General features: G+C 38.2%; 1 protein-coding gene across 1 annotated transcript in view; it reads right to left on the reverse strand.

Moving 5' to 3' along the window:
* Window positions 1-20881, reverse strand: part of BNC2 (basonuclin 2) — a 340578-nt gene extending 319697 nt beyond the window's left edge. Inside the window, exon 1 of the mRNA XM_042804705.1 lies at window positions 20724-20881. Within this exon, the coding sequence (XP_042660639.1) occupies window positions 20724-20726 (3 nt within the window). The 5' untranslated portion in view covers window positions 20727-20881. The remainder of the gene's footprint in view (window positions 1-20723) is intronic.
* Between the last annotated feature and the right edge of the window lie 4195 nt (window positions 20882-25076).

Raw genomic sequence — 25076 nt, forward strand, 5'->3', positions numbered from 1 at the left:
AAGATGGTGGTGCCTCAGGGAAAACACATTTAAGAAAGGGCAAAACACAATGAACACAGAGAGGAGGAGAGGAAAAAGACTAGGAAAAAGCAGTGTGAAGGCCACAGTCAGAGAAGGAGGTGGAGGAGGTGCTCCAAGTGCCAGATCCCTCTGCAGCCCATGGAGAAGACCATGCTGGAACAGATGTCCACACTGCAGCCTGTGGAGGACCCCACACCAGAGCAGGTGGATATTCCCTGAAGGAACAGTGGCCCATGGAGAGCTCAGACTGGAGCATTTTTCCTGAAGGTCTGCAGCCCATGAAAGGATTCATGCTGGAGCAGGGAAGAAGCGTGAGAAGGAGTGGCAAAGAGGAGCTGTTATGGACTGACTGTAAACGTGCCATTCTGCATCCCCCTGCACTGCTTGCGGGGAGTAGAGGAGTCCAGACTGAAGGAGTAAGTGAGCAGCTGGGTGGGAGTTTGGTCCTTAGACAATGATAACTCATCAAATCCACAAATCTAATAAGCACCTCATGGACTGAACATAGGACAAGGGCAGTGTGAGGTATCATTTTACAGTTGGGCTATTTAGTCCTTCATAAACAATTCACAGGACCCATCTATCTAGGTTGCATTGTTTTGACTAAGCATTTATCAATATCCAGCACAGTCATTATTGGCAATCATTTTTACCTATAACAAGCAATGAAAAAGTCTTTCACTTAGTGAAGTAGGATTAATATGAATACATGTTTCTGAGTAACTTTAGGACCCAGTCCCAGACTGTTAAATTTTTGTTACACTTAAGCATGTTTTGGCAACCTCAAGAAATGCCATCTTCACAAAACTAAGGTTTATTACTCCTGAATAGTATGTCCTTTTCTAAGCATTTTCATCTAATTTAAGGTAGTTTTCAGAAAATGTATAGAATGCTGGGAAGAATTTAAGTTCCTTTGTACAAACAATCTGTGGACAACCTACTTTTTTTTCCTCTGTCCAGTTTTGGCATGCATAAATTTACTATTCAAAGCAATCATAAAGGCTGACTGATTCAAAGTTTAGTTAGGACAGTGGAGTAAGAAAAATCATGCTTCAAATAAACCACCTATTTTAATTAAGAGTTCAGAAGAAGCACTAGTACATGCAGAGGGGCTCAAGAGAACACAAATACTCCTAAGACTCCACCTGGTGAAGGAAACATTTTCATGTAGAGAAACCACAGCCTTAGCAGGTAAAAGTCGGCATTCTTACAATGAAATCAATTACAGCAACTGGGAAGCTGCATACATCTTATCAATCTGCTGAAAGTCCTACTTTTTCCACATGGGATTCAATTCAACCGGTAATATTCATCTGACTGACATCTTCTGAGAAAAAGTCAACATGTCCAGATCAGGCATTACGGAAAACAGAGGATCATAAAGCACAAGAAGCATATGCAATTTGTAAGAAAGTACCTCATACAGGGCATGTCTTGGCAAAGTTCTAAGGACAGATATAAGTCTCTACTGAAGTCAGGGAGACAAATCTGTATTTGTATTAATGGCCTGACACAAATCTGCCACAATACTGTATCTTACTGTATTTTACACTGATTTAGGGGCAACACTGAGGACTGTTGGACTATTTAGTTATTGGACTACATTGCTTTTAATTCACTCTAATTTAAATTCTATTTTTTTACCCAAACCAGTGAAGATATTTGCTCCTGCCTGCACCTGTTGAATTTACTATGGTTCATTCCCCACTGATATAAATATCAAGGCTTTAGGGAATCACTTTTTCATTTAAAATAAATCCATTAGATGTTCCTTCCGTGTCACTAATTTGGTTTCTTCCTGCTGCCTTTTGCTTACAGACACCTGAATTTTCCCCATGTCTCTCTTACAGCTTATCGTTTATCAGAAGGGACACAGCTGGAGTTCAAGTACTCCAAAATACTAAATATGAACAAGACATATCATAGTCCTCTGCAGATCTACAGAGTAGGTCTGACCACTCACAGAACCAGATGTTTTGTTATCTCCAAATTAGGCACGGACTTCATTTCACACTGGGGAAGGGCTTCATTTTACCATCTATCATGTTTCTGGAATTCTTCCTTTCCAGTCCAGACAGCACCAATGTTTCTGAGTCTGTTCACATCTGAGTTTTTGTTACTGTATCACAAGTCTGATGGGCATTTGTGGGAATGGGAAAGGGGAATAAGTATTAACAGAGGCAATCAGACCCACACTCTCCCCTTGAGAGATTATTGATATGGTACTGATGGTACTGATATGCATCAAGTAATATACAGCAATTTTCTTTTACAAAAGCATAACATCCCTCTATGTAACTCTGGATTAAAAAAAAAAATATATTCATTTAGCTTCAACAAAGCTCTTGAAAAATGAAGGAAGTACAAATGTGACACTAGAAAAACAAAAGAAGTTACATTCAGTAACTGTGTCAGACAAGTGTTCCTCCGAGTTCTGGATATTGGTTCTTTCAACCCTTGTGAACACACTAGGGATCTAACTCATGGTGAATACAACTCTTCATCTACATGGGATTGTTTCCTCTTGATACAATCAGAGCAGATGAAAACCAGATGCTGGGGGTCTGGTTTGATGGGATTTTGGTTTTAGGGATTTTTGCACAACAAAAGTCATTCAACTTTGTGGAGCTTAAAAATGCTGTGTTCCCAAGAGACCTAACTCAGTAATACGTTGCATACTAGCAAAAGGCAACAGCACTGCCATACACACAGGTCTCCGAGTTTCTCCACCCAGTTTTTTTTTTTCAGGTACATTAGATGAAGGTTTTATATGCTCTTGTATTTATACACAGTAAATACACAATGATAAGTAAGATGTCATCAAACAAGATGTTTCAATGTTTTACTACTTTTTTGTATGTGTTATAAAACATTCAAAAAACTTTAATAAACTTGCTTTAAAAAATTGAATCAAAGAGGGGAGTAAAATATAAAGCACTGCAAGTTACCTTCAGAAAGGATACTGATACATTGGAGAAGTTTTCTCTGTGTTTATCAAGAGTTGTTCTGAAGCTTAAAACTGAGACAAAAGATGACAGAGAGAAACCAGCAGCAGACTGAATAACTACTGGTAAAACGCATCTGTATTTTTCTGTTTGTACCATACCCATAACACAAGTGCGCAAAACCTCCTTTGGTTCCTCTAAGCACATAATTCCAGAACTAAGAGACAGAATGTGGCCAAAATTCAAAAGTCAATCCCATTTCTCATAGCTCAATCTATTTCTGCATTGTTTACATGTTTAACTTAAAATCAAGCTGTATTTGTGCAAATTAAACTAAGTTCTCTTTTCCACAGAGGATCTTGCCTTACTCTCCCCTATGAAAAGGTAATGTAGAAGAAATTATAATTATTGCACTGCTTACTAATTATCATTGCAGTGGCTAAAATAAGTATTTATTGCAATAATGGATATTATCAACTCTTCAGTTTTATAATCTAAACATTTGATTAATGTAACAGTGGTAAAGTCTACCACATGAACAATGACAAAATAAATCTGGTATTATGTTCAACTACGTTACAGACAACACCACCAGGCAACACTTTCTTCTACTGCCACGTGTTTTTTTACATGGAAGAAAAGTAATTTTTCTTGCAGGCAGCATTCCTCTACATGTTTTAGATAGTTTAATAGTTTTCTGTTCCTGTCAACTAACAATTAGCTTACTGATACAGTGGTTTCTGTTATTGTCAAATGACATTTACTTTATCAATACTGCTATTAACTGTCTCATTCTCCTTTACTGGACCGATCAGCTTACAATCTAATTCTCTATACAGAAGCCCTGATACACACTAATTGCCAGGTCTTGAAAACCTCTCTCAGATTTGTGGGCAAGTTGGAATCATTTTCTGGCGAGGGTCATTAACTTTTAAGAAATCTGGAGCTAGTACTTCAAATTTTAGTCCTTGTGGCATGACAGGCCTCTCAAACACAGAATGAATGAAACTGATGCAGAATCCTTCTGACCCTTAGGACTGATAGCTCCATGGCCCTCTGCTACCACTTGTAGTTTTGTTTTCCTTAACTAAGATTTCTGTGACCAGAAGTGAAAACTCTCATGTCAGTTTCTCTCTGTTACTGCTCTGGAAACCTTGAGGTAATGTTTCCAGAGGAATGATAGACTTAAAAATCAGCTTAGGGAGAAGAAGAAAACCATAAATATCTCATCTGGCTGAAAGAAGGCTAAAACAGTCACATGCAAAGTGACTGAAGGATAGAGATGAAACTGTCCTCTTCCTTTACAGCAAACAAAGGGGGAAAAAAAAAAAAAAAGAATAAAAGTCAAGGACTGTAAGAATGAACAATAGATACAGAAGACAAATTCCCCAGACTGTGGTATAGGAAAGCACCCAGCCTTCTTTCTTCCCCGGTAAGATGTCCTTGTTTCTCAGACAACTTTATGTCCAATTTTCACATCACTGGAATTACTTTCCGGTTAAGTGTTTCAAATCCATGCATGAGTGGAGAGTTGTAAAAACAGAAGAGAAAGAAAGAGAATAAAATGGCTTAAGTTCAAACAAGGTAAATACTAAAAAAAAAAAAAACAAAACTGTATATAAAGTATGCTTTTTTGTATTTGTGAATAATCTTTTCTTTTTCTGAAGAAATTAGGATACTAGATTTCTACATAACTTTGAAAAAGAAAACTGAAGTTTAAAAATTGCTTAAAGATCTTACATGCAGTACACTCAACTTTCTTAGCAAGCAATATTAACTCTGTTCTGAAACCATATAAAACTGGAATGTGGGACAGCATTATACTTTCTCTGGTCAGACTGACCCAGACTTCTCCTCCCCTGAACCTTCTAAGAAATGCCTATTGTGGAGAGGAAAGTGGAAGATAAAATTGTCTGACTTCCAAAGTAAGTGATTTAATGAACACTGATTTTGAACATGCCACCAAGTAACAAACTCATTTGACAAAATCATGCTGCTTTCTGAACACAGAAATTAACAGATAGCACAGAAGCTTACATAGTAAGTTATCTAAGAAACCTTTAATTAAAAAAAAAACCTTGAAGCTTCACATAATGAGACTTATTTCCTTATCAAACAAATAAAAAAATGTTCCCTTGTAAAACTCCCATCATTATCATAGATATATCCATTATTTTTCTATTTTATCTAAAAAAAATTAAATATATCTTTAGGAGAAATCCAAGCACTACTGTTGTTGTGTTACTAAAACAATGATACATACTCTATGAAAGTAACAGTTTTTAATAGACAACAGCAAGTAGCAATGCAATTCCCATAAAAATGTAGTCTCGTAATTCAACAAAGACCAACATCAGAACACATCCTGACAATACTGTAATCTATAGTTAACATTAAATGCTCAGTCCTAAGACTTTAATTGCAATAAGACATGAAGCTCTGAGACTTAAGACAGGCAAAATGTTCATTCAGCAGGCATGGACATGGAGCACATATTTTATACATGTTGGTATGTATGTCATTGTTTGCTAGCCTAGCTGAGCACACAAAGTAAAACTTTACATATAACCACAAGGCTCCTTCTCTCTTTCTGCATATACATAGGAAAATTTATAGATACACAAACACACATATATGTATATATACACACTCACAACACAAGCAAAGGATAATGCAAAGAAAAAGATGAAATGTGTGTTGCTTTTCCCTATAACTCTTTTATACCTTTTTCCTGGTCAAAATGCCAGTCTCTCTCTCCTTTTATTTTTTTTTTCTTTTGTTAAAGTAAGGAACTGAAAATAGCATTGCAGACAAGCAGAACTTAGCCAGGCACTGTGCACAGACACATTTTTGCGAAGTTTTGAACTACCACACAAAATTTGCAGAAAGACAGTATGGCAACAAAAGACCTTAATTTCAGGTGGAGACAACAGAGTCTTCAGAATACTGTGGTTGAAGAGAAGTAGCTTATAATTATTATGCATACAGAGGTACAGTTCAAAAATACCTTCTCCCCGAGTTTAAAACAAACACACACAGATGTCGAGAAACAATCATGAGATGATGCACTTAAAATAGTAATATCTGTTTACAAATTCAAGTTGCTGCTTGGTAGAAACTTGATTTCTGTAACATGTCCCCAAGATACAATCTAATACTAAAATTTATCCTGCGGTAGGTCTACTCTCCAATTACTAGAAGTAAGCATACAAGGTATATAATTAGTTATGACACTGGGACAGGCATACATGTTTCAACACAGACAGAGCTCTGAACAAACTTTTTGGCAGTATATGACAGAAGACTTAAATTGAAAGCTCAAAGGCAGGGTATACTATATTATAGGGGAAAAAAAAAAAAAAAAAAACACACACACACAAACAAAAAAAAAAAAACACCACCCTCTAACTTAAAAAGTTCTCACACCAAATGATTTTTAAAGGTATGAGCATATTCAGCTGAAACACCCTTCATAAGCTGGAGAGGAAAAAATATTGCCCTGCAGCACCAAAATGGGCTATATTACAAATTAAGAAAAAGAAACTCAGTCCTTTGAATGGTTTCTTTTCTTTTAGTGAAAGGGTGTAATTCTTCCCTAAAGACTACATTATGACAAAACATATATATAAATCAAAGAAGATTTCTTTAATGACTCTGGGCATGGGATCTTAAATCTGGGATGAAACACCAAATTCTATCAATTTTAAAATAAATTAGGCAAGGATTATAGAAGTAGTACTTATCTTGGCATTAGAAAAAAAAGAACATTAGTGTCAAAGACATATCATCAACATGCCTTCAACTGATAGCTCCTGGAAGGGCCTTTAGGACTAAATTCAGGATAAGTGAACTCTGAGCAGTTCAATTAGGTATCTAGTTTCTAAACATTTTCATTTAAGAAACCAACAAGTCACCAAATGAGATATAATGGGAAAGTCCATAAGGATTAACCTTATGGATGTCTTGTTTCATTCTACAGAAAGAATTAGACTTCAACTAGTTTAAATAAGCTTACTCAGATGTTTGAAAGGGTCTCCTTGCTCTGCCATCTTCCCTACAAAGAAGTACTTTTAATGCCATTTTTTCAGCAGGAATTCCCATGATTGCAGTTTTCTGAAACAGGATAAACTGAAACTGAATCTTTAAATGAAATTCCAAGTACATAAATTTGTGAGACTGATATCTTGAAAAGTATGCCTTAAGTTTAAATTATGATAATTAATAGGCTTTTCCAGGCTGAAATTCAGAAAGCTAATATTTGCATAAGAGACAGTAGTATTTTTTTAGCTTTTTCAAGTGTTTGGAAAACAGTTTACATATTCCTGATACACAAACAAACCAGATACTTCAGTATTGGTACTTATCTTATAAGGACTAACAACATAACTTCTTTAATTTCACACTCTTTGACAAAATTAAAACAAAAAATACACACCGTCCTTCCAAAATGAGTATAATAATGCTACCTCCATCAACTTAGCTAACATTACTTAGAAACATGACAGCACTGTTGGCAGAAATACTTTTGTCAGCATATACCATGTCCCATCTAGACAAAACCTGACATTAACCCTCTTTTTCTTCCATCAGATCTTTAACAAAAATCATGGTCCTTGCCAAATACTTGGAAAGAGTGTGCCTGTGATGTCACACACTATGTTTGTGTGAGGGAAGAAATAAAATTTTCAAAGGCAGGGCTTCCCATGAAGAACACATAGCACTTTTACACCAACACCTTTAACATCACACCAGAAGCAGTCTGCTTAACAACCTGCATAGTAGCTGGGTGGGCCACATTCACCACTAGTTAAATTCATGAACATAGCAAGAAAAAAAATAAACTAATCTTGGGAAAGAAGGAAACAGGGTTGACAGCATCTGAACACACCTCAAAAATACCAACCTGTGTTAGCCTTGTCTAAATTATGTCTGCCTTAGAAACTACACCCCGATTTCTCTCAGTCTCACAAAGACAACAGTACATTTAAAAAACTAGCTTCACTTGAAGAGAAAGAAAGACTTCATCTTGCATACTTTGTGGGCATTGATCCTGCATGCAAAAGGCACTGGTCCATTTCAAGTGCTGTAAATAAGTAATAGTGTAACCCTAGTATGAATAAATACGAAGATACTACAATTCAGTGCACTCCAGAGTTACAATCCATCTCAGAAGAACAAATAATCATATAGAGCTCTAAATGTGAATTTCATTGATCAACCAGATCAAGTTTCTGCCAACAAAGGTTGGACCAGATGACGCTTCAGGTCCCTTCCAACATGGTATTCTATGATTCTATGATGTTCATCCACAGATTTTGTTCTATTTACAACAGGCTTGTATTTTGAGAACATTACAGTGTACCACAGAATTACAATATTACCCACATTTCCATCTTTCACAATCAACGTATGACTACATGCTACAGATGATAATATTATGCAGACCACACATTGACTGATATGTATTCAGTTGTGGGGTTTTTTAACTCTGCAACTATCACTTATAATAAATTTGCCCCCCCTTTCAGTACATACAAGTCTCATCTCTGGAAGAATAACTAGACTTCTTTTCCGATGTTTTTTTCTCAGTCATATGAGGTTTTGGATAACAAGCATTGTGACTCAGACACTATTCATGGAGGAGCTGTCTTTAGCGTAAGACATTAAAAAAACCCTCTTGAATACATACCATGATTCAAGTTCCCATGATCCCTTCAGAGCAGTGTTAATACCACAGCCCTACCATTTTCCAGCTCTGGTAATTACAACTGGACATCGAGCTCATGAAAGCCAAAGGCAAAACATTCTTGAACTATTAGAAAATAACTACACAAAGAAGTAACCATCAGGTGATCAGGATACAGATTCACAGTGTGTCAATTGGCCTACAGCACGTGTCATGTAGCTTTGCCACGACTGAAAGTGAAGTAACCTACATATGATCAGGACAGTACAAATTAGTTCACAAGCCGTAAATTCACACTAAAGGTTACCTTGCAGTAACAGTCTTCTCTAGGCATATTCACAAGAATCGGGAACTTAAAAAGTCAAAACTTTTTTTGTAGTCAGTGTGAGATCTCATACTGACTGCTTTGATAGGAGAGGATCTGTTCCATCAGATCATTCTAAATGAACTGCAAATTACGTTTGCTCACTCCATCCTGAACTACCACACATATACCATGCTTCCATTTGAGAAAGGTCCTAGAATGCTGTCTGGCTTTAGCCTGTGATTCAAGTTTGTAACACATTTTCTTGACTTCCTGAGATGAAATTTCAATACGCTACTTAACTGAGAGATTTTTAAGTACCAAAGGCCAGCAATGAGTACAGTGCAAATCCTCTGTCAAAACACCCAGTACTTCCAATGAAACTAATGCCTTAAATGCACCAACTTCTACCTTGCCTGATCCCGAGTTAAACAGAACCTGTGTCTGTTCACACAGGACTCGGCAATTCTACATACCTATCTCAGTGACTGGCAACACTGCAATTACATGAATGGTAGTAAACCAGGTTATTTCCTAAGTAACATGACTTAATTTCAGCTGAGCTTCTATTAACCTCCACACAATTTATGAACTTTTTCTATGCTTGTTCCCACTCTGGCACTGCATTTTGTCAACACCCGGTATTTCCCATTATTTTAGAATCAGCCTCAGTTACAAACAGTTATTTTCCCAAGACTGTATTACTAGGAACAGCAGGTTCCTCAAATATTCATAGTACTGAAACTTTTTCACAGAAAAAACAGAAATATTTTCTATAACATAACTAACTAAACCTGCATACTGCGAAAACATTTCCATGATAATATAAACACAATATACTTCAGTGTACATTATAACAGCAATAGACCCCGAGATAAATGAAGATCCTCTTTTGCAAGCCAATGAGATGCCAGACCACTTTTTGTCATTCTTCTTCTTATAATGTATGACAAAAGGCATAGTGTCATGTCTTTCATTCAATATTGTCATCATAAATGGAAGTCATCAGACTTCTTAAAGGAGAGCAGATCCCTAATGTAGACGAAAAATGCAGGGATTCTACAAATCCAATCCCACACTGCTTTTACGGGGAAAATATCCACAGGAGCTGGCATGGTCATCTTTGGTTCCCAGAATTAAAGAGATACCAGAGGCTTGGTTAGCAGGTCTCATTATCATTACTGCAATATATTTATAAGACACAGGTTCACAATACTGGTTTTGGTTTAAGTAATGCTTATGGGAACATATTAAAATCACAGAATAAGATAATATATTTCACAAAGGAAACACAACAAATTCTATGAGAATGTTAAGAAAGAGGCTTTATAACATACTAAACAGATAAGGAAGCTGAAGAACAATATAGATAAAACAAGAAATACAAAACTTCAAGCAGAAACCAGTATTTCTGACAATTTTCTCCTAAGATTAAAGGGAAGTACAATATTTGGTTTCCCTTATAGCAGTGCACTAATTTTCACAGACACATTTGCGGATTGATCTATGTCATACTCAAGAACCAGAACTGCCACAAAAGCCTTCCTGGTAACAAAAATGCCTGTCCAGAAAAACCTCCATATATATATATAATATATATGTATATATAAATATGCATTCATATGTATGCATGCATGTATGTACTATGTGCGTACTATGTATATTGGTGTATGTATATATGTGTACATTATATGTTAATGCATTTATAGACATACATATTTGATATGTGTATAACATATATATTGTATATATACATACATACACACACACACACATACCCACAGGAAAGCTGCAGCAGAATTTCGGAAAGTTTTTGACTTCTAGTACATCTGTAGTTCATCTTTCCATACATGACACAGATGTATTTTTTAAAAAGCACATTAAATCAAAAACATTCTTGCAATATGTTAAACAAAGGAGCATGCATATTTTGCTTGTTACGAGGCTAAATTTGTGTTGCTTTGTTATAAATTCATCACCACAAGAGCAAAAACAATCCTGAAAACCAATTACATTTAAAACTGGAGTCTGAAGATGAGTAGTTGTATAACATCACATCCTTGAGGCTTAAATCCATAAAGGTGAAGACAAGAGCAGTTCTCTTGACTTCACCACTCAGCGGGTTTCTTGCAACTGTTCAATCTACTGTGATTAGATTCTTCACAGGTCTGGGAACAACTGCATGAGAAGACTCATTTTTTTTGACCCTCAGTGTTTGACAATGGGAAGACAGTAACTCTGTATGTTCCAGAGGTTTATCTAACACACTCACAAATCCTCTGTATAGCCCACTGACTTCCAAATGCTGCACAGAACTCACACATTATGCAAAACTCATCCCAGACCTGTGAAACATTCAATAGGAAAAGGGCTATGAAATTCGACACACAAGTAGCATACAAGACAGCAAAGGTGTGCAGAGTAGGAAAGAAGCAAGCCTCATCCCCTGCTGCTATGGTGACTAGAGATATAAGCCTGTTCAAGCTCCTTCAGCACTTTAATATCAGCCTCACCTCATTCCCTGCCATCACCAGCATCACAGAGACTTTTCCCTCTTATTTTTAATCAAAAGACTACCATTCACGAAAGCTATCAATTAGCAGGAGATGGCAAAGAGCTTCTTGCCACTTTCTGACACCCAAGCCAAATGATGAACCAAGTAGCTCTCTCCCATCCTTGCTGCCCTCATACAGCCAACAGCATTCCAAGAAGCAACAAAAAAGGATGCATATCTGCATCCTCTCTGAGTGGCCACTCAGCAACTGAAGAACTTACTGCTTATGGAATAAGCATTTGATAGCATAAATTGTTTAAATATACCAGCTGATAAATTATTTTAACTGCTAGTAGGCAAAGCAGTACAAGTTACATGTGGGTAAGAGGAAATAGAGAAGACTGTAACTTACATTCTCAAGGCAAAAGTTTAAAAATTAGCAGTTTAAGTAAAGGAGATATCACACATCACTTACTTGCTATTGCTTCCTGTTCCTCCTTAACTTTCTTGCTGCCTTACCATATGAATTATATCAGCTTAGACTTAAGTTCCCTTAAAAGCCTTCAGTTACATCACATAGGCACTTTCACACGTTGCTTTTTAATATTTGCACCAAAGTGTGGTGAAAATCTTAATGCCAGTTTGTGTACTGAAAACCATAAATTCCTCAGCCTCTTCACATAGCTTACATAATCACTTAGCCACTGTAGTGTCATTTATTTTGATCAGTCATATTGCAAGGGACATCAGCATAAGGCATCTTCAAAAGCCAACTCAAAATACAGCTGCTAACTGAAATATGGCCATGGCCTTGAACAGAAGAAAGCTTTAAGTTTTCACTATACTTAAGTAATACTTGCTAATTTTTACTAGTACTTAACGTCTTCAGTAGAACAACAAAACATTTTCCACGATGCTCTCCAGGATTCTGTACAGAATCTCATTCTGAAAAGTTAAGTATTATCAGTAGGCTCTTTGAAACATGTAATTGGCATCAGATCAGCATAAAATCACTGCCCAACTGTATTATAGACTATAAATTACTGTACATAATCATAACAACTGTTCAAACATACAAATGGGGTATATGCCCATTTGATTAGTAATGGGAATATACCAGTAACTTCATAGTAAGGTGAATAACAAAACCTTTCCTTAATAAAACTGGTGCACTGCCATAACAAAGCCAGTGGAGTTAGACCAGTAAGAATCTATCAAAACAACTACAAAAGTAATTACTCAGCAAGGAAAACTGGCACGTATTAACAATAAGGGGAAAAAAGCGCTTTCAGTGAAATATTTCCCTTAGTTCAAAAATGGCACTAATCAGGACTTCCAGATTAATTTACCTTATATTTATTATACCTCAATTAAATTTCAAAGTAGTTTTATTGCAAAAATCACCAGGCTAGTTGCAGTAAAGAGAAGTGGTTCATCATGCTGAGCACATCTTTCTAAATGTCAAATGCTACATTTCAACAGGAAAATTTATTTGATTCCTAACTGGCCCTTTCATCTTTGATTTGGAAACCATGTAGTATGTTTTAGATTCATCAAAGCTAGTATCAGTCTAGTAATGAAAGGATGTTTTAAACTAAGTAGGCACTACTACATTTGTTCTAGCCCATGTCTGAAGATTTAGTTCCATTTAAATATTTGTCTACTTCAAATCAGCTTCTAATTTGAGGAAAGTAGAATTCAGTATCAGCATTACAAATGTTCGTAGTGTTTGAACAAGAAAAATGAAATTATTATTTTTGCTGAATTTTCTCTCAAACACAATTTTTTGTGGAGGCACTTGTTCCTGTATCAACTACTATATTGCCAGTCACTTTGCTTCGATGTTCTGAGCTAAAGCAAAAGGTGCAGCCATGCTTCACTTCTTTCATATCAGAAATGTAGAGCCCAGAATTCCAATTAATAAATGATGACCACTCACACTTTTTGATGATGTCAATCTGAACAGTGCAGCTGAAACAAGGAAGTTGTAAGAATTTTTCAGTAGCCCTCTACATTTATCATCTTTACAATCCTCTTAGTGTGCTATATGGACAGTCAAAAGGAGGTGACTAGATTTTATTCAACAGTTTCATATAACTTTACTCCCCACTTTCAGTTTTCCCATTAATAGGATCAACATTAGACCTTTCTGCTTTACACAGTACTAAGGGGAATTATTAAATTATCATTTAACTATGAATCTGTAGGTCTAATTTTGTTTTGACCAAAATATCCTTATGAAAGTCATATAAAGTTATGTATCATATTGTTACAATACTACTGATAAAAATCTAATTAAGATGCATTCTAAAAGGTCATCTAATACAGAGGTCAGTAATAAGCATGTATTTTTTTTACTATTGTAAAAACTGAGAGGTTAGAGTTCAGTTGGATTTGGTTAATAGGGTAGCTAAGATGAACTTCACAGGAACTTTAAAAGAAAATTGTATTTGAATATTGCACTGGACTGAATAGAAGATGTGCCTCAGCAGAAAGAGGAAGCAGCATCGTAACTAAAAATTTTGTCTCTATGGGTGGCTAATGTAGGAGAAACAACTTAGATGCACCTAGTTACTCTCAGCCAAATTTATGCCTCAGACAAGACTATGTCAATGCTTTTACAATACTGAGAGTGAATTTGAAGATCTGCTAACAAGAATATTTTACAATACATTGTAATTAATATTTGCAAATTTTTTCAAATAATTTGGAAGACTTGAAGGTTTTGATCCAAAACCAAGTAAACAGAACAAATAGTCATAAAGTGTATTATTGAGGACTACTCCAAGTACACTTTATCCTGACAGCTTAAAAAAGGAAAAGCAATACATTTCTTAGTCATAGAAAACATTTTTCCCTTGTACATGGCACTTAAATGAAACTAACATGATTGACAAGTACCTCACAAGCAAGCCTTGGCAACACTTAAGGCAAGTCCATCTCTTTGGCGTTTTAAGCAAAATTCCTTCACAACTGTTTGTCTTTGCAATAACTCCTACAAAGCTCATTAGTGCCAGCCTTGGTTTATCCCCCATGTTGTGCATTTATCCCTTGGATGCATTATCAACATGTGGCACATGTCCTTGACATGCACAGAAGCGTTGCACCCCAGGATAGCAGCATGCATGACAATAGTGTTGACTCTTACTCCTTTATGGTTGCTGGGATGTAACTGAGAAATCTAATAACTGTGACAGTAGGCCTTTAGGTTTTTCCTTGCCTTTCCAGACAGTGAAGCTGCACAGACACTAATGAAAGGTTAAATGAATAGGAATAGCTGACAAGAGGTACAATAAAGAAGGGACTTGGTAATCCACAGACACTGAGCAGAGATCCTTGGCTCAAGCAGAGAAAGGACACCACATCGTCGAGTCACAATATTTAAAACAGCTTGCGATACACAGAGGCTTTTGTGTCTGGGTACATGTCTGGCTTTGGAAGAAAAAAAAGATACTGAAAAGAAACTTCAGCATGGGGCACTTTGGCAAATGTCAGGTCACCAAAAGGGAAAAATGTTTTTTGTTTGCTGTTACATCTTTGTATTCAACACTGAAAAGCACTGACTAAAAGAACAAATCACAAGTTTCAAAATAATACATATTTGACAAATATGATAAAGTTGAAACACTAATTCAGTGTGATTCCAGCTGACAGCATGATGGGTGTTATACATACACTCAGCTTCATTTACAGCTGGTAACAGTTCATAATATGTTTTGCATACCATCTAAAACTTTCTCGTAGCTGAAGAATTCTAACAGGCCTAGCTTCTTGAGGTTTATATGCAGCAGAACTGTAAACGTAGCCAATTGTGATATGCTGCAAAAACATACCTAAACTTTCAGACAGTGCACCAGACCATGGTGACTTTAAAACTTTTTAGTGGTTAGCTTATGGCATTTTGATTTCTTTTGGCTTATGACTTACAAATCAGAATTATGGACATTCTGTTTTTCATAATTAAAAAATATTTGCAATGCCCAGCACGTTTTTAAAACTTCTCTAGCTTTTTATAATTTTTGACAAAAATCTATTTAAGTATATAGTAGAACATTTTAACTCCATGAAAAAAAAATAAAAAGAAATAGAAAGAATTCTCTAAAGTAACAAATCAGAAACAAATATGATTAAATGATCTGAATTTATGGTTTTCTACATAAAGTATTTCAAGACATAAGTACTGAAATAGATGCTGCAGATGAAAAGAATTCTCTCTGAAAAACCTTGATTTACTTGGAATAAGAAAAAAAGTATTTGCATATGTATCTGGAGTATAAAATATACATATTTATAACATGTGATGAGAGTACTATGGAAAGATTCTAAAATGAGAGAACCTCTTTGAACAACCACATTAATTTATTGCAGAACTCCTGAGTGTACTAAGATTCTAATAATCAACAAATAAAGGCTTTTACTAAGCATGGCACATAATGAGAGCTACCCTGTAAGAGATACAGGAGACAAATCTGGTAGTTTATCTCACTGGATTATATGATTTACTTAAACGGTAAATAAGTTTGTCCAAAGTAATGCTTGTAAAAGCTGCCATATAACTGTTAAGCAGCAATTACGATCAATGCATTTTTAGAACAAATATGTCAGAATTCAGGTGGGATGAAACTGACACAGAATACAAGGTTTAAACAGATGCTTTTTATTAAACCATGTTAAATACTATTCCTCTAAATTAAGTACAAATTCCTGGCTAAATTAGGAAGTGATACACTTTTCCAAACTGACAGATACACTCTATTTGTTTTATATTTTATGGAGAACTTTTTTTATTTCCAGACACGCATATTTTTTTCCTAACACATACTAATAGTGGACATTAAATCAAATTAAAACATTAAATCAAAAGCCACGTGCAAACCTGCAGACTGAAAGTCAGGACTCTTTCATGAAACAATATCCAGCAAAGAGAAGACTTCAAAGTCTGGTGACAGTGTCCAGTGTGCAAAAGGAAAAGGGACACTGCCAGAAACTCCCATCTTTAAGGTGAAAAAATATAAATTTAGGGTTTTGTATAAAATCAAATGTTTTACTTGGACTTGTTTATGTAATTATTTTGTTGTTGGTCATTTCTGTTTTGCTTGAAATTGACAAGTTCTGTATTCGGCCGCAGATGCCACTGACGTACATGTGTATGTAACATATACCCACGCCACCTCAAAGTCCAAGTACTAGATCTTTGCCTCTGAAAAAAAAGTTAATAACTGGTCCTCCCTTATTCACAGTATTTTTTCCCTCTTTCCTACCTATGGTATATCTAATAAAATCATGAAGCTCCCTCTAGCTCTCCAGAGGAACTTAACTGACCAACGATCCTTTACAGTTCCTTCCCATTTTTGAAAGTAATACTGAGAGCGAGAGCAGTGTTTCCCTTACATAATAAGTGTTCTTGTTTTCATTCAGCAGTGTTTACAATTCTACAACTTTAAAGGACATGGATAATATGTGAGAACATCTGCTATGAAATTGAGAAAGTTAAATACTGCTTATTATTGTTCAGCATACTGAAGACCCTGTTAATAATTTCCAACTTAGACTTTATTTACCAGATTCTAGTTTGAAATCTTACATTGTTTGACAACCTAGCCATGTATGTATTGAAATACAGACACCTCCCCTCCATTCAACTTTCAAATTATTAAGTGCAAAATAATGTAAAAAAGGATAATAGATAATACTATACACCCATTTGAGAACCCAGATTTTAAGTACAGAATGTCTTAGTTCAAAACCAGTTTGTATATACTGGTTTTCCAGAAAACCAGTAGTGCCAGTGGTAATTTGCTGACTGCATTTTCACCTACCATAATATTTACACATACTGTTTGTAATGGCTTTTATTGTTTAATCTTCACTGCATTTCAGTATTGGATACTAAAGAATTACAGTAATTTAGCAGGCTATAAATACTGTATTTGGCACGTGCATTTGATATTTAAAATGTCTTATGACAACTGTAAAAGTCTCATTACAGACTAGCAAATAATTTCTAACAAGCAAGTTCGACTGATAAATACCAAAGCAAATCTGCAATCTATGCTGCAAGCATATTTGTTTTATTTAAACGATACACATTTAATGCAGTGTGCAATGGACCATCCATACAGACTATAAATAAGAGAGAAAGTGAACTTCCAGTGTAGTATGGCTATTGTGAACTTGTCTAACTAAAAAAAAAAAAAAAAAAAAAGAATTCTGAGTAACAACAGAGAGAATAGCCTCCTTTCCCCTCCCCCCTTTATGAGCTAGTGTCCAATTTCTTCTCTTCTGAACAGCTGTATTATCCAACTTAAGTTGCTCTGCTAATTTCAGTCCCACAAGGACTAACTTGGAAGGCAAAAAAGTACTAGAAAAGATCAATTTGCTGGGAAAGATCAAATGAGAAAACTGTGGGGACAGCACCAGGTCAGAGTGTGAAGAACTAAGCAGACCTGTTCTTCATTAACTTAAGCTCTCTTGGGACGTCACACACTACCTGTCCATGGGTTTATTGAACCGCCTAACCCTCGTCTCTGTACCATTCTTCTGGGCCCAAGTGAATCATATCCTGCTGCTGACAAGTTAGCAGGGGACTGCGGCTGGAACATGAAAGTACTTTTCTTGTCTAAATCAGGCAGATTTTTGAAAAGACGACACAGCACTGACTCGTGACATGGCAAGATGAAATGAGAGGTCTGGGCTGGTCTTCGAGCTGTGCAGATAAAAGTAATCAAATGACACTCCTGGAATGCAAATTGGCATTCTTGACTGCAGCAATTGCACAACCATGAAACATCTCTGACAGCAAGCAAGATTAGGACAAAATGTTATGTAAAGCACTGAACTCAAAAACTCACTAGAAAATTCAAACTGTAACACTTACATTTTAATATAGCAATAGTCACCTCTTCTTTTGACTGTTCCTTTAGTTTGTATAATGTAATCACATACCCGTCTTTCACAAATACCTCAATAATAAAAAGGCAGTGTGATTAAAGATATAGTTCTGCTCAGTTTTTTCCCCCCAAATGTCAGAGTGTCTTATTTCTACAAAATAATGTACCAAGGCAGGATTTTTCTGTTATGTGTGTAAGACATGTGCTTAAGGAACACTTTCACAATCCCAAGTCTTAAAAGGAGTTCCAAAATTTACTCCTAACAAATTAGGTTATAATTTACATTTAGATTTTTCTGCATCTGGATCAGGTAAAGATGGACCATTTGAAATATTTAGTGAGTGAATTTTAAAATTCATGTGCTTTAGGAATTTAAAGCAGAATATAGATACAGCTAGATGGTTCAGTAATATTGGACAGTTTAAAATGAAACTACAGTGTATCAGACTGCTCATATGCCCCATTAAATTTCAGATTAAAAATTCCTGCAATTTTTAAGGGTAAGGAAAGTTCCACATACTTTTACAGGAACTTGGTATTCTTGTGCAGATCTACTGGTCAGGTTTATTAAATATTACTGTCTGAAATGAACACAGTAATTAAACTGTGAACATTTGTACTCTGAAACTATGACAAAAATGCTACCCCATTTTAAAATTCATCTATGGAGATGGGTTATAACATGGGAAATGAATAATGAGAAATAAAAACCCACTTCCACTAAAAAATATTTCAACGACTGCTATGCAAGGATAAAATAGAGGTTAAGAAAAGAAATATGTAATGTCCTGCTTTGATTTCTTACTTAAAAATAGCTTCAAACCATTTTAACTGTCGGCCAGACACACACACAAAAAGACACTCATTGCCACTTTAATCCTGGGTACATCGGATTATTACATGATGTCTTTTGTGCATCAATTTTACAACAGCTTGACTCTAGGGTAAATGGGAACCATCATAAATCGCATGCTGCTTTCAAAACCACTTTAATTTCTGTCAGCATTACTGTAACCACAGTCCTGGGCGCATGCTGCTTTTTCCCCTTCTTTTTTTTTTTTTTTTTTTCCTTTTTTTTTTTTTCTTATTGTTGCCTACATTTGACAGTTGCATCTCCTACACTCCAATTGTGTCTTTGATCACTGCAACAAGACATGTCACGTTAGGGAGAGAAGAGAAAAATTCAAACCCTCCATCTCAAGCTCTTCCTTCATTCACACAGACACACACTGTATCTATAGCTTGAGTGCTGCATATACAAACATACATATATGTACACACACATATACATGTATAGACATATATATAAACACGTGTGTGTGTGTGCATATACATATATTCAAGGCACGCAAGAGAAATATGGAACATCCCTGGAGTGAGGTGACAAAAGCTGACTGAATGCAAGGTAGTAGTCAAACAGTGACTGAAAATATACTTCCATTGAATTTGAGCTGATCACTGTTCATCACTGAGGTCAGTCCACTTGTTAACACAAACAGTTATGATTAATCAAAGTTAAAGTTAGTCGTGGCTCTAAATATGCTCGTTCTTCACAGCTGTTTAAACTATCCTCACATCACAACCAAGACAAACGGACTTCAGTCAAATGAGATCCTCAGTCATTTAGATTTTTAATTTTTCAATTCAGAGTCCATGAAACACTGCTTTGCAAAACCCCTGCCGTGAAGGAGACATGCATTTGCACAGCCCATGAAGTAAGCTCAAAGTTGTTTTTTGGGGGCTCCCCCCTCCCTTTTACAGTTAGGGCATCACCATAACTCTGCAAGTTCTTCTAACAACCTCTGATTGGAGAGGTGCAAATTGCAAGCACATGCACAACAAAAAGAAGAGAGTTATGGAGGGAAGGTGGATTTACACTTCTTCCTCCCTGCCTCAGGCGATGTTTCACACACAAACACACAGCTCCTTCTCCAGTTCTCAAAGGTTACCTTTACATTGTGTACAAACCTCACTCATTTCCGAGCAAAAGGTGGATTCCAAAAAAGATCAGACCACTGTATGTCCGATTCAACCCCACTCCACCTTCGCTCTCCCACCCTCCATATGCACACACTTTTTTTACGTTAGCCCCTCACCTTTAGTGGTGGGAAGAAGGCTTAGAAAGCATGTGGCCATCCCATTTCAACCCCCCCAAACTCACTTAAAGTTTAGCACAGCCTCTTAGTCATTTTTTCCCCCTATCCACGCAGCACATAGCTTATTTATTTATTATCCTCCTTCGCCTTGCCCGGCTGCTTGTTTATTTGAAGGCTGAAACACACCGGATAGCGAGCACGGCTGCTTGTGTTACTGCACAATTTATTAATCAAATCAAACCAAAGTAAAGGCTAGAAAAAATGAAAGGCTGCTGGAAACTTCTTACCATCTCTGCATGCTGGTTGTCAAGTGCACCCCCTGTCTCTCGATCTCCTCTCAGCGGCAGTGCCTGCACCCTTCTTTTGCCTCTGGGCTTTCAGCGCCTCTCTCTTTCCCCCTCTCCCTCCGTCTCTCTTTCTCGCTTTCTTCCCCCCTCTCCCCCCCCTTCAGGTGACTTGAACTAAAAAATACAGATTTAAAAAACAGAAATACTCCACACTCCCTCCCCCCTGAAAAAAAAATAAAATAATAATAAAAGCAGCAGTAGTAGCGAGTGTCTCTCTCTCTTTCCCCCCCCGCCCTAAGTCTTCCAAAACTTCAGCCCCCAAAGTTGAGCCCGAGCAGCAGAGAGAAAGAAAGAGCTTTCAGGGGAGAGCTGGAAGTGATGGGGAGGAGGGACCCAGGTTCGGGTCAGAGCCTCCACAGGTTGGTTTGTTGTTGTTGGGTTGTTTGGCTGGGGAAGATGACGGGGAAAGGCTGCGAGCGGGTCTGAGAGGGCAGCGTTGCTTCCTCCTAACCCCACGCTCTCGGGTAAGGACGGCAGACCGGGAAGCAAAGGGTAGGGCAAAGACTAGTCTGGGGGCAGCGAAAAGATGAACCCCCTCTGCCTCGTCCCTCCCCCCAAAAACTTTCTGTGCCAGACGGGGGCTGCGGCAGAGGCCGCCCGCGCCCAGCTGTCAAAAACGCCCAGCGGCCGCCGCCAACTTCGTGGTGAGGACGGCCGGCGGCGCCGCGCGGGGCTGGCCGCCCCTCTCTGCCTCCCTCTTCCCTCTTTCCCCTTCCCGCTTCTCCGCCCGGTTCCTCCTCGCAGCGGCTGCAGCCTCTCCCGCCGCTTCTCCTCTTCCTTATCAGCTCCAGGCGCCGCTGGAGCGAGCCAGAGAGAAGGCGGCAAGGAGAAAGGTGGAGGGAGGGCTGAGAGAAGGGAGACACACGGCGGAAAAAGAAGCGTAGCCCAGAAGAGGGGGTAAGGAGCCGGAGGAGGAGAGGGGAGAGCGTTAACAGAGAAGCGGAAAGTTAGACAGATGAAAAGTTTTCGCTTGTGGTGCCGGCTTCCCGCTTCCCACCCATTGCTCCATCAGCTCCCGGGGCTCTGCTGCGGCGGCTGCTGCTCGATGTGGGATCTGAAGAAATTTTTGTAAAAGGGTGGGTTTTTTTGTTGGGGGGGAGGGAGGGGGGGTTGGGGGGGGGGGAAAAGGAAGGCGGGAGGAGGTGAGCCGTCACGGTTGTACGTTTGCAGGGAACAGACAAGAGTCACATCTGTGTGTGACACGGAGCCAAATCGAGCGAAACCCTGCCCCGGCGACGCCGGAGAAACGCAGGCGCTGCGGCCCTCAGCGCGCAGACACACAACGGTCGCCGCGCGCGCCCTGAGGGCGAGGGCGCGCGGCGGCAGAGGCGGCGGGGGGTACGGGAAGGGCCGCTCCGCGCCCTCCCGCGGCCGCACACGCACCGCCCGCCGCGGGGCCCTGCTCGGCCGCCGGGCACGGCGGGTAGGCGTTGCCGTCAGCTGCCGTTTCGCGCCGGCGAGCTTCCCTGCCCGGCCGGCGGGAGGAGGGCAGCCGGCCGTCAGTCCTCTCTTGGCGCCTTCCCCTGTGAAATCTTTCCTTACCCCCGTTTGTAGCCGATTTAAAGCGTGCCCACCCCCCTTCCCCCCCGGTCGCGGCGTGGAGGGTGGCAGATACTTTAACGGGTCGCGTGGGTTGGTCGCCAAAGGGAAGATGGCAGAAGGCTATCGTGCTTTAACTACAGGTACAGATAGCCGAGCCTGCCTGGCCATCCCTCGTGTCCTGCCTGCGAAGGAGCGGAGGGTCACTAGTGCTATCAAAATTGGGTTCCTTCCTCTAGCTCAGTATAAACACGAGATTAGGACTGGATCTTTAATAAGTGAATGTTAGGAGAAGTTTTCAAGTGATGTGAAATACCTCCTGCTGCCTTTTGGTGTGACTGGATGCTTTGATGATCCAGCAGGCACTTAGAAGAATCAAGATGGGTCAAGTATATGAAATAGGTAGCTGCTTGGCACTTCTGATTTTTCCGGCATCTGCTACGGACTGAAATCACAGCAAACAGCATGTCCCTATGAATTACCAAATTTCCAGGCTTTTTACCAGATTTTGCTGTCTTTGTTATTTCTGCATTTCCCATGCCTGTCAGAAGAGGGAAGGGCAAATTACTCATATTAGTATTGGAACCAGGTTTTCACAGAAACTTGTTGGATATATCTCAACATTATCAGCATTTCTGTGGAAGTTTCATTCTGTTTTCTGGGTATTTGTCAGATATCTTCATTAGGCATAGTATGTTATCACCTTAGGGGCAGATTTTGCAGCACCACACTTCTGTAGAGAGCATGTTTCAGGCTCAGACAGTGATCCAAAAGGATTCTGCGTGGGGGTTTTTTGTTACTATTTTTATTTTTTTTACACAAACACCATGACCAACAAAGATTTTGAGTAATTTATGGTCATTCTGAAAAATTCACAGGACCAATTAAGCCATGGTTAGATGCGTTTTCTGTCAAAAGGGAGAGATAGAAAAACCTAGTTAATTATTTTGGAGTTACATTTTATCGTATATAAAAACGCATTTGCCCTTTTGAACCAGCGGAGGGCCAAGAAGTTGCCAAAAAATCGTGTTCACACAGCCCCCTAGTGGTTAAAGCCTTGAGAAGTTCACGTCCATGTCTCCTCACACGAGGGAGGGAGGGTCCAAAATGAAGTGCTGAAACCTTAGCTCGCAAAAGGCATGGTCACCTGCTGGAATGAAGATACGCTGGGCCCTTTACAAGGCTACTCTTTACTATGCAGTTTCACAGAAGTGAATCACAGTTTCACAGAAGTGAATCAAAGGCTGTAAACAGTTACAGCTTCATGAAAGAAAAGGCTTATAGTAGGTAGACAGCAATTCAACCAAATTTAAAACCAGCTTTCCTTACTACTTTGAAAAAGTGAGATTTTTTGAACTGAGTCTAGGCGTTTGAAGGAGATGCTCCTATATGCACTAAATCAGTAGATTACAGTGATAATAACCTGTATCACACACAAAAAATTTATCTAAGCTCTGATCATTTCAAGCAAAGAACCTGTTAAATGTAGCACAATCATTAATAGCTTCCAGTTACTTTATTTTTAAAGATTTTAAGTAATTTTAATGAAAACTAATAATGCTTCATGGAGTCATTCCTTTGTTTTCTTGCTTCATATTTAATTCAGCTTTTTTAAAACCTCCCCCCTTTTTTTCTTCCACCTGTCAATAAGCCAGTGGCTTTTGTATTGACAGTATATTACAGCCTCTTCAAAGCTGCTGAGGAGGTAAAATAGCTGGAGGCAAGCTAGCTGTTGGGAGTTCTGATTCTTGGCTTGACAGTATGGGATTACAGGATAAACACTGTGGAATAAGACATTTCTGCTCAAAGCATCAGCAGCAAAATAGCTAACTGGTGCCATTTGAATATACATCATCATTAGACTTCAGACTGAACAAGCTCCAAGCTTTGTTCTGAAATTTTGCATCTTTCAGATTCACACTTTCAGTCACATATACAATACTGGTTTAAATTTGCATTGAGTTCTTGCATTCAAGTTTGCCTACCGTGTGGTATATTTGGAGACAATCCTAAGAAGATCAGGCCCTTGTTAAAATACTAGACCACCCACATGCACAGTGACTTTTGTTTGTATTGCTGCAATGACTGTGACATGAGCACATGTCATAGATACTGCAGGAAATGACAACAGATCTTTGCTTGCACTTCAAAGAACACCTCAAAAGACAGCATACAGACTCAAGTTATGTCAGAGGACTGTCTTACGACTTCTAAAAGTGTGTAATTACTTTAAACTTTGGAGATTGTGTGTAAGGTTTCAGAGAGTAGGAGCAAGACATAAACTTTTAATTCTTTTTAGACTAATGATATTTTTTAGTGAAGAGACCAGCATCTCTAGTAATTTCAGCCTTAGCAGGAATATCTATCCTTTACAGCAAATACTTTCTCACTGTAGTTTTCCTTCAAAACCAATTATAACCACCATAAAGAATTAATAGTACTCATTGGTCTAAGATTAATTAGCATGATTAAGTTACAAAAATGTTTTTCTTCACTTTTGTTTTGATTTTCCAGATTGGAGCACTGAAATGTTGCAAGTTTGAGATAGAGTCTGAATAGAAACTGCAGCTTGAGAGGAATGGATGTATAAGTCATCTAAATTGTGATGTCTTCAGAGTGTGGTAATTCTCTGCTGTCTTGATGTTCCTTCTCACCGAAGGAATTTATGGTTCACTTGAATATTCTGCCCATTTTGCAAACCTGGAGGTGCAGTCCAGAGGATGTGGCCAACCAACAGGGTAGAGGTGGGACATA

Source organism: Tyto alba, unplaced genomic scaffold, assembly GCF_018691265.1.
Source record: "Tyto alba isolate M040663 unplaced genomic scaffold, T.alba_DEE_v4.0 Super-Scaffold_42, whole genome shotgun sequence".
Lineage (NCBI taxonomy): Eukaryota > Metazoa > Chordata > Aves > Strigiformes > Tytonidae > Tyto > Tyto alba.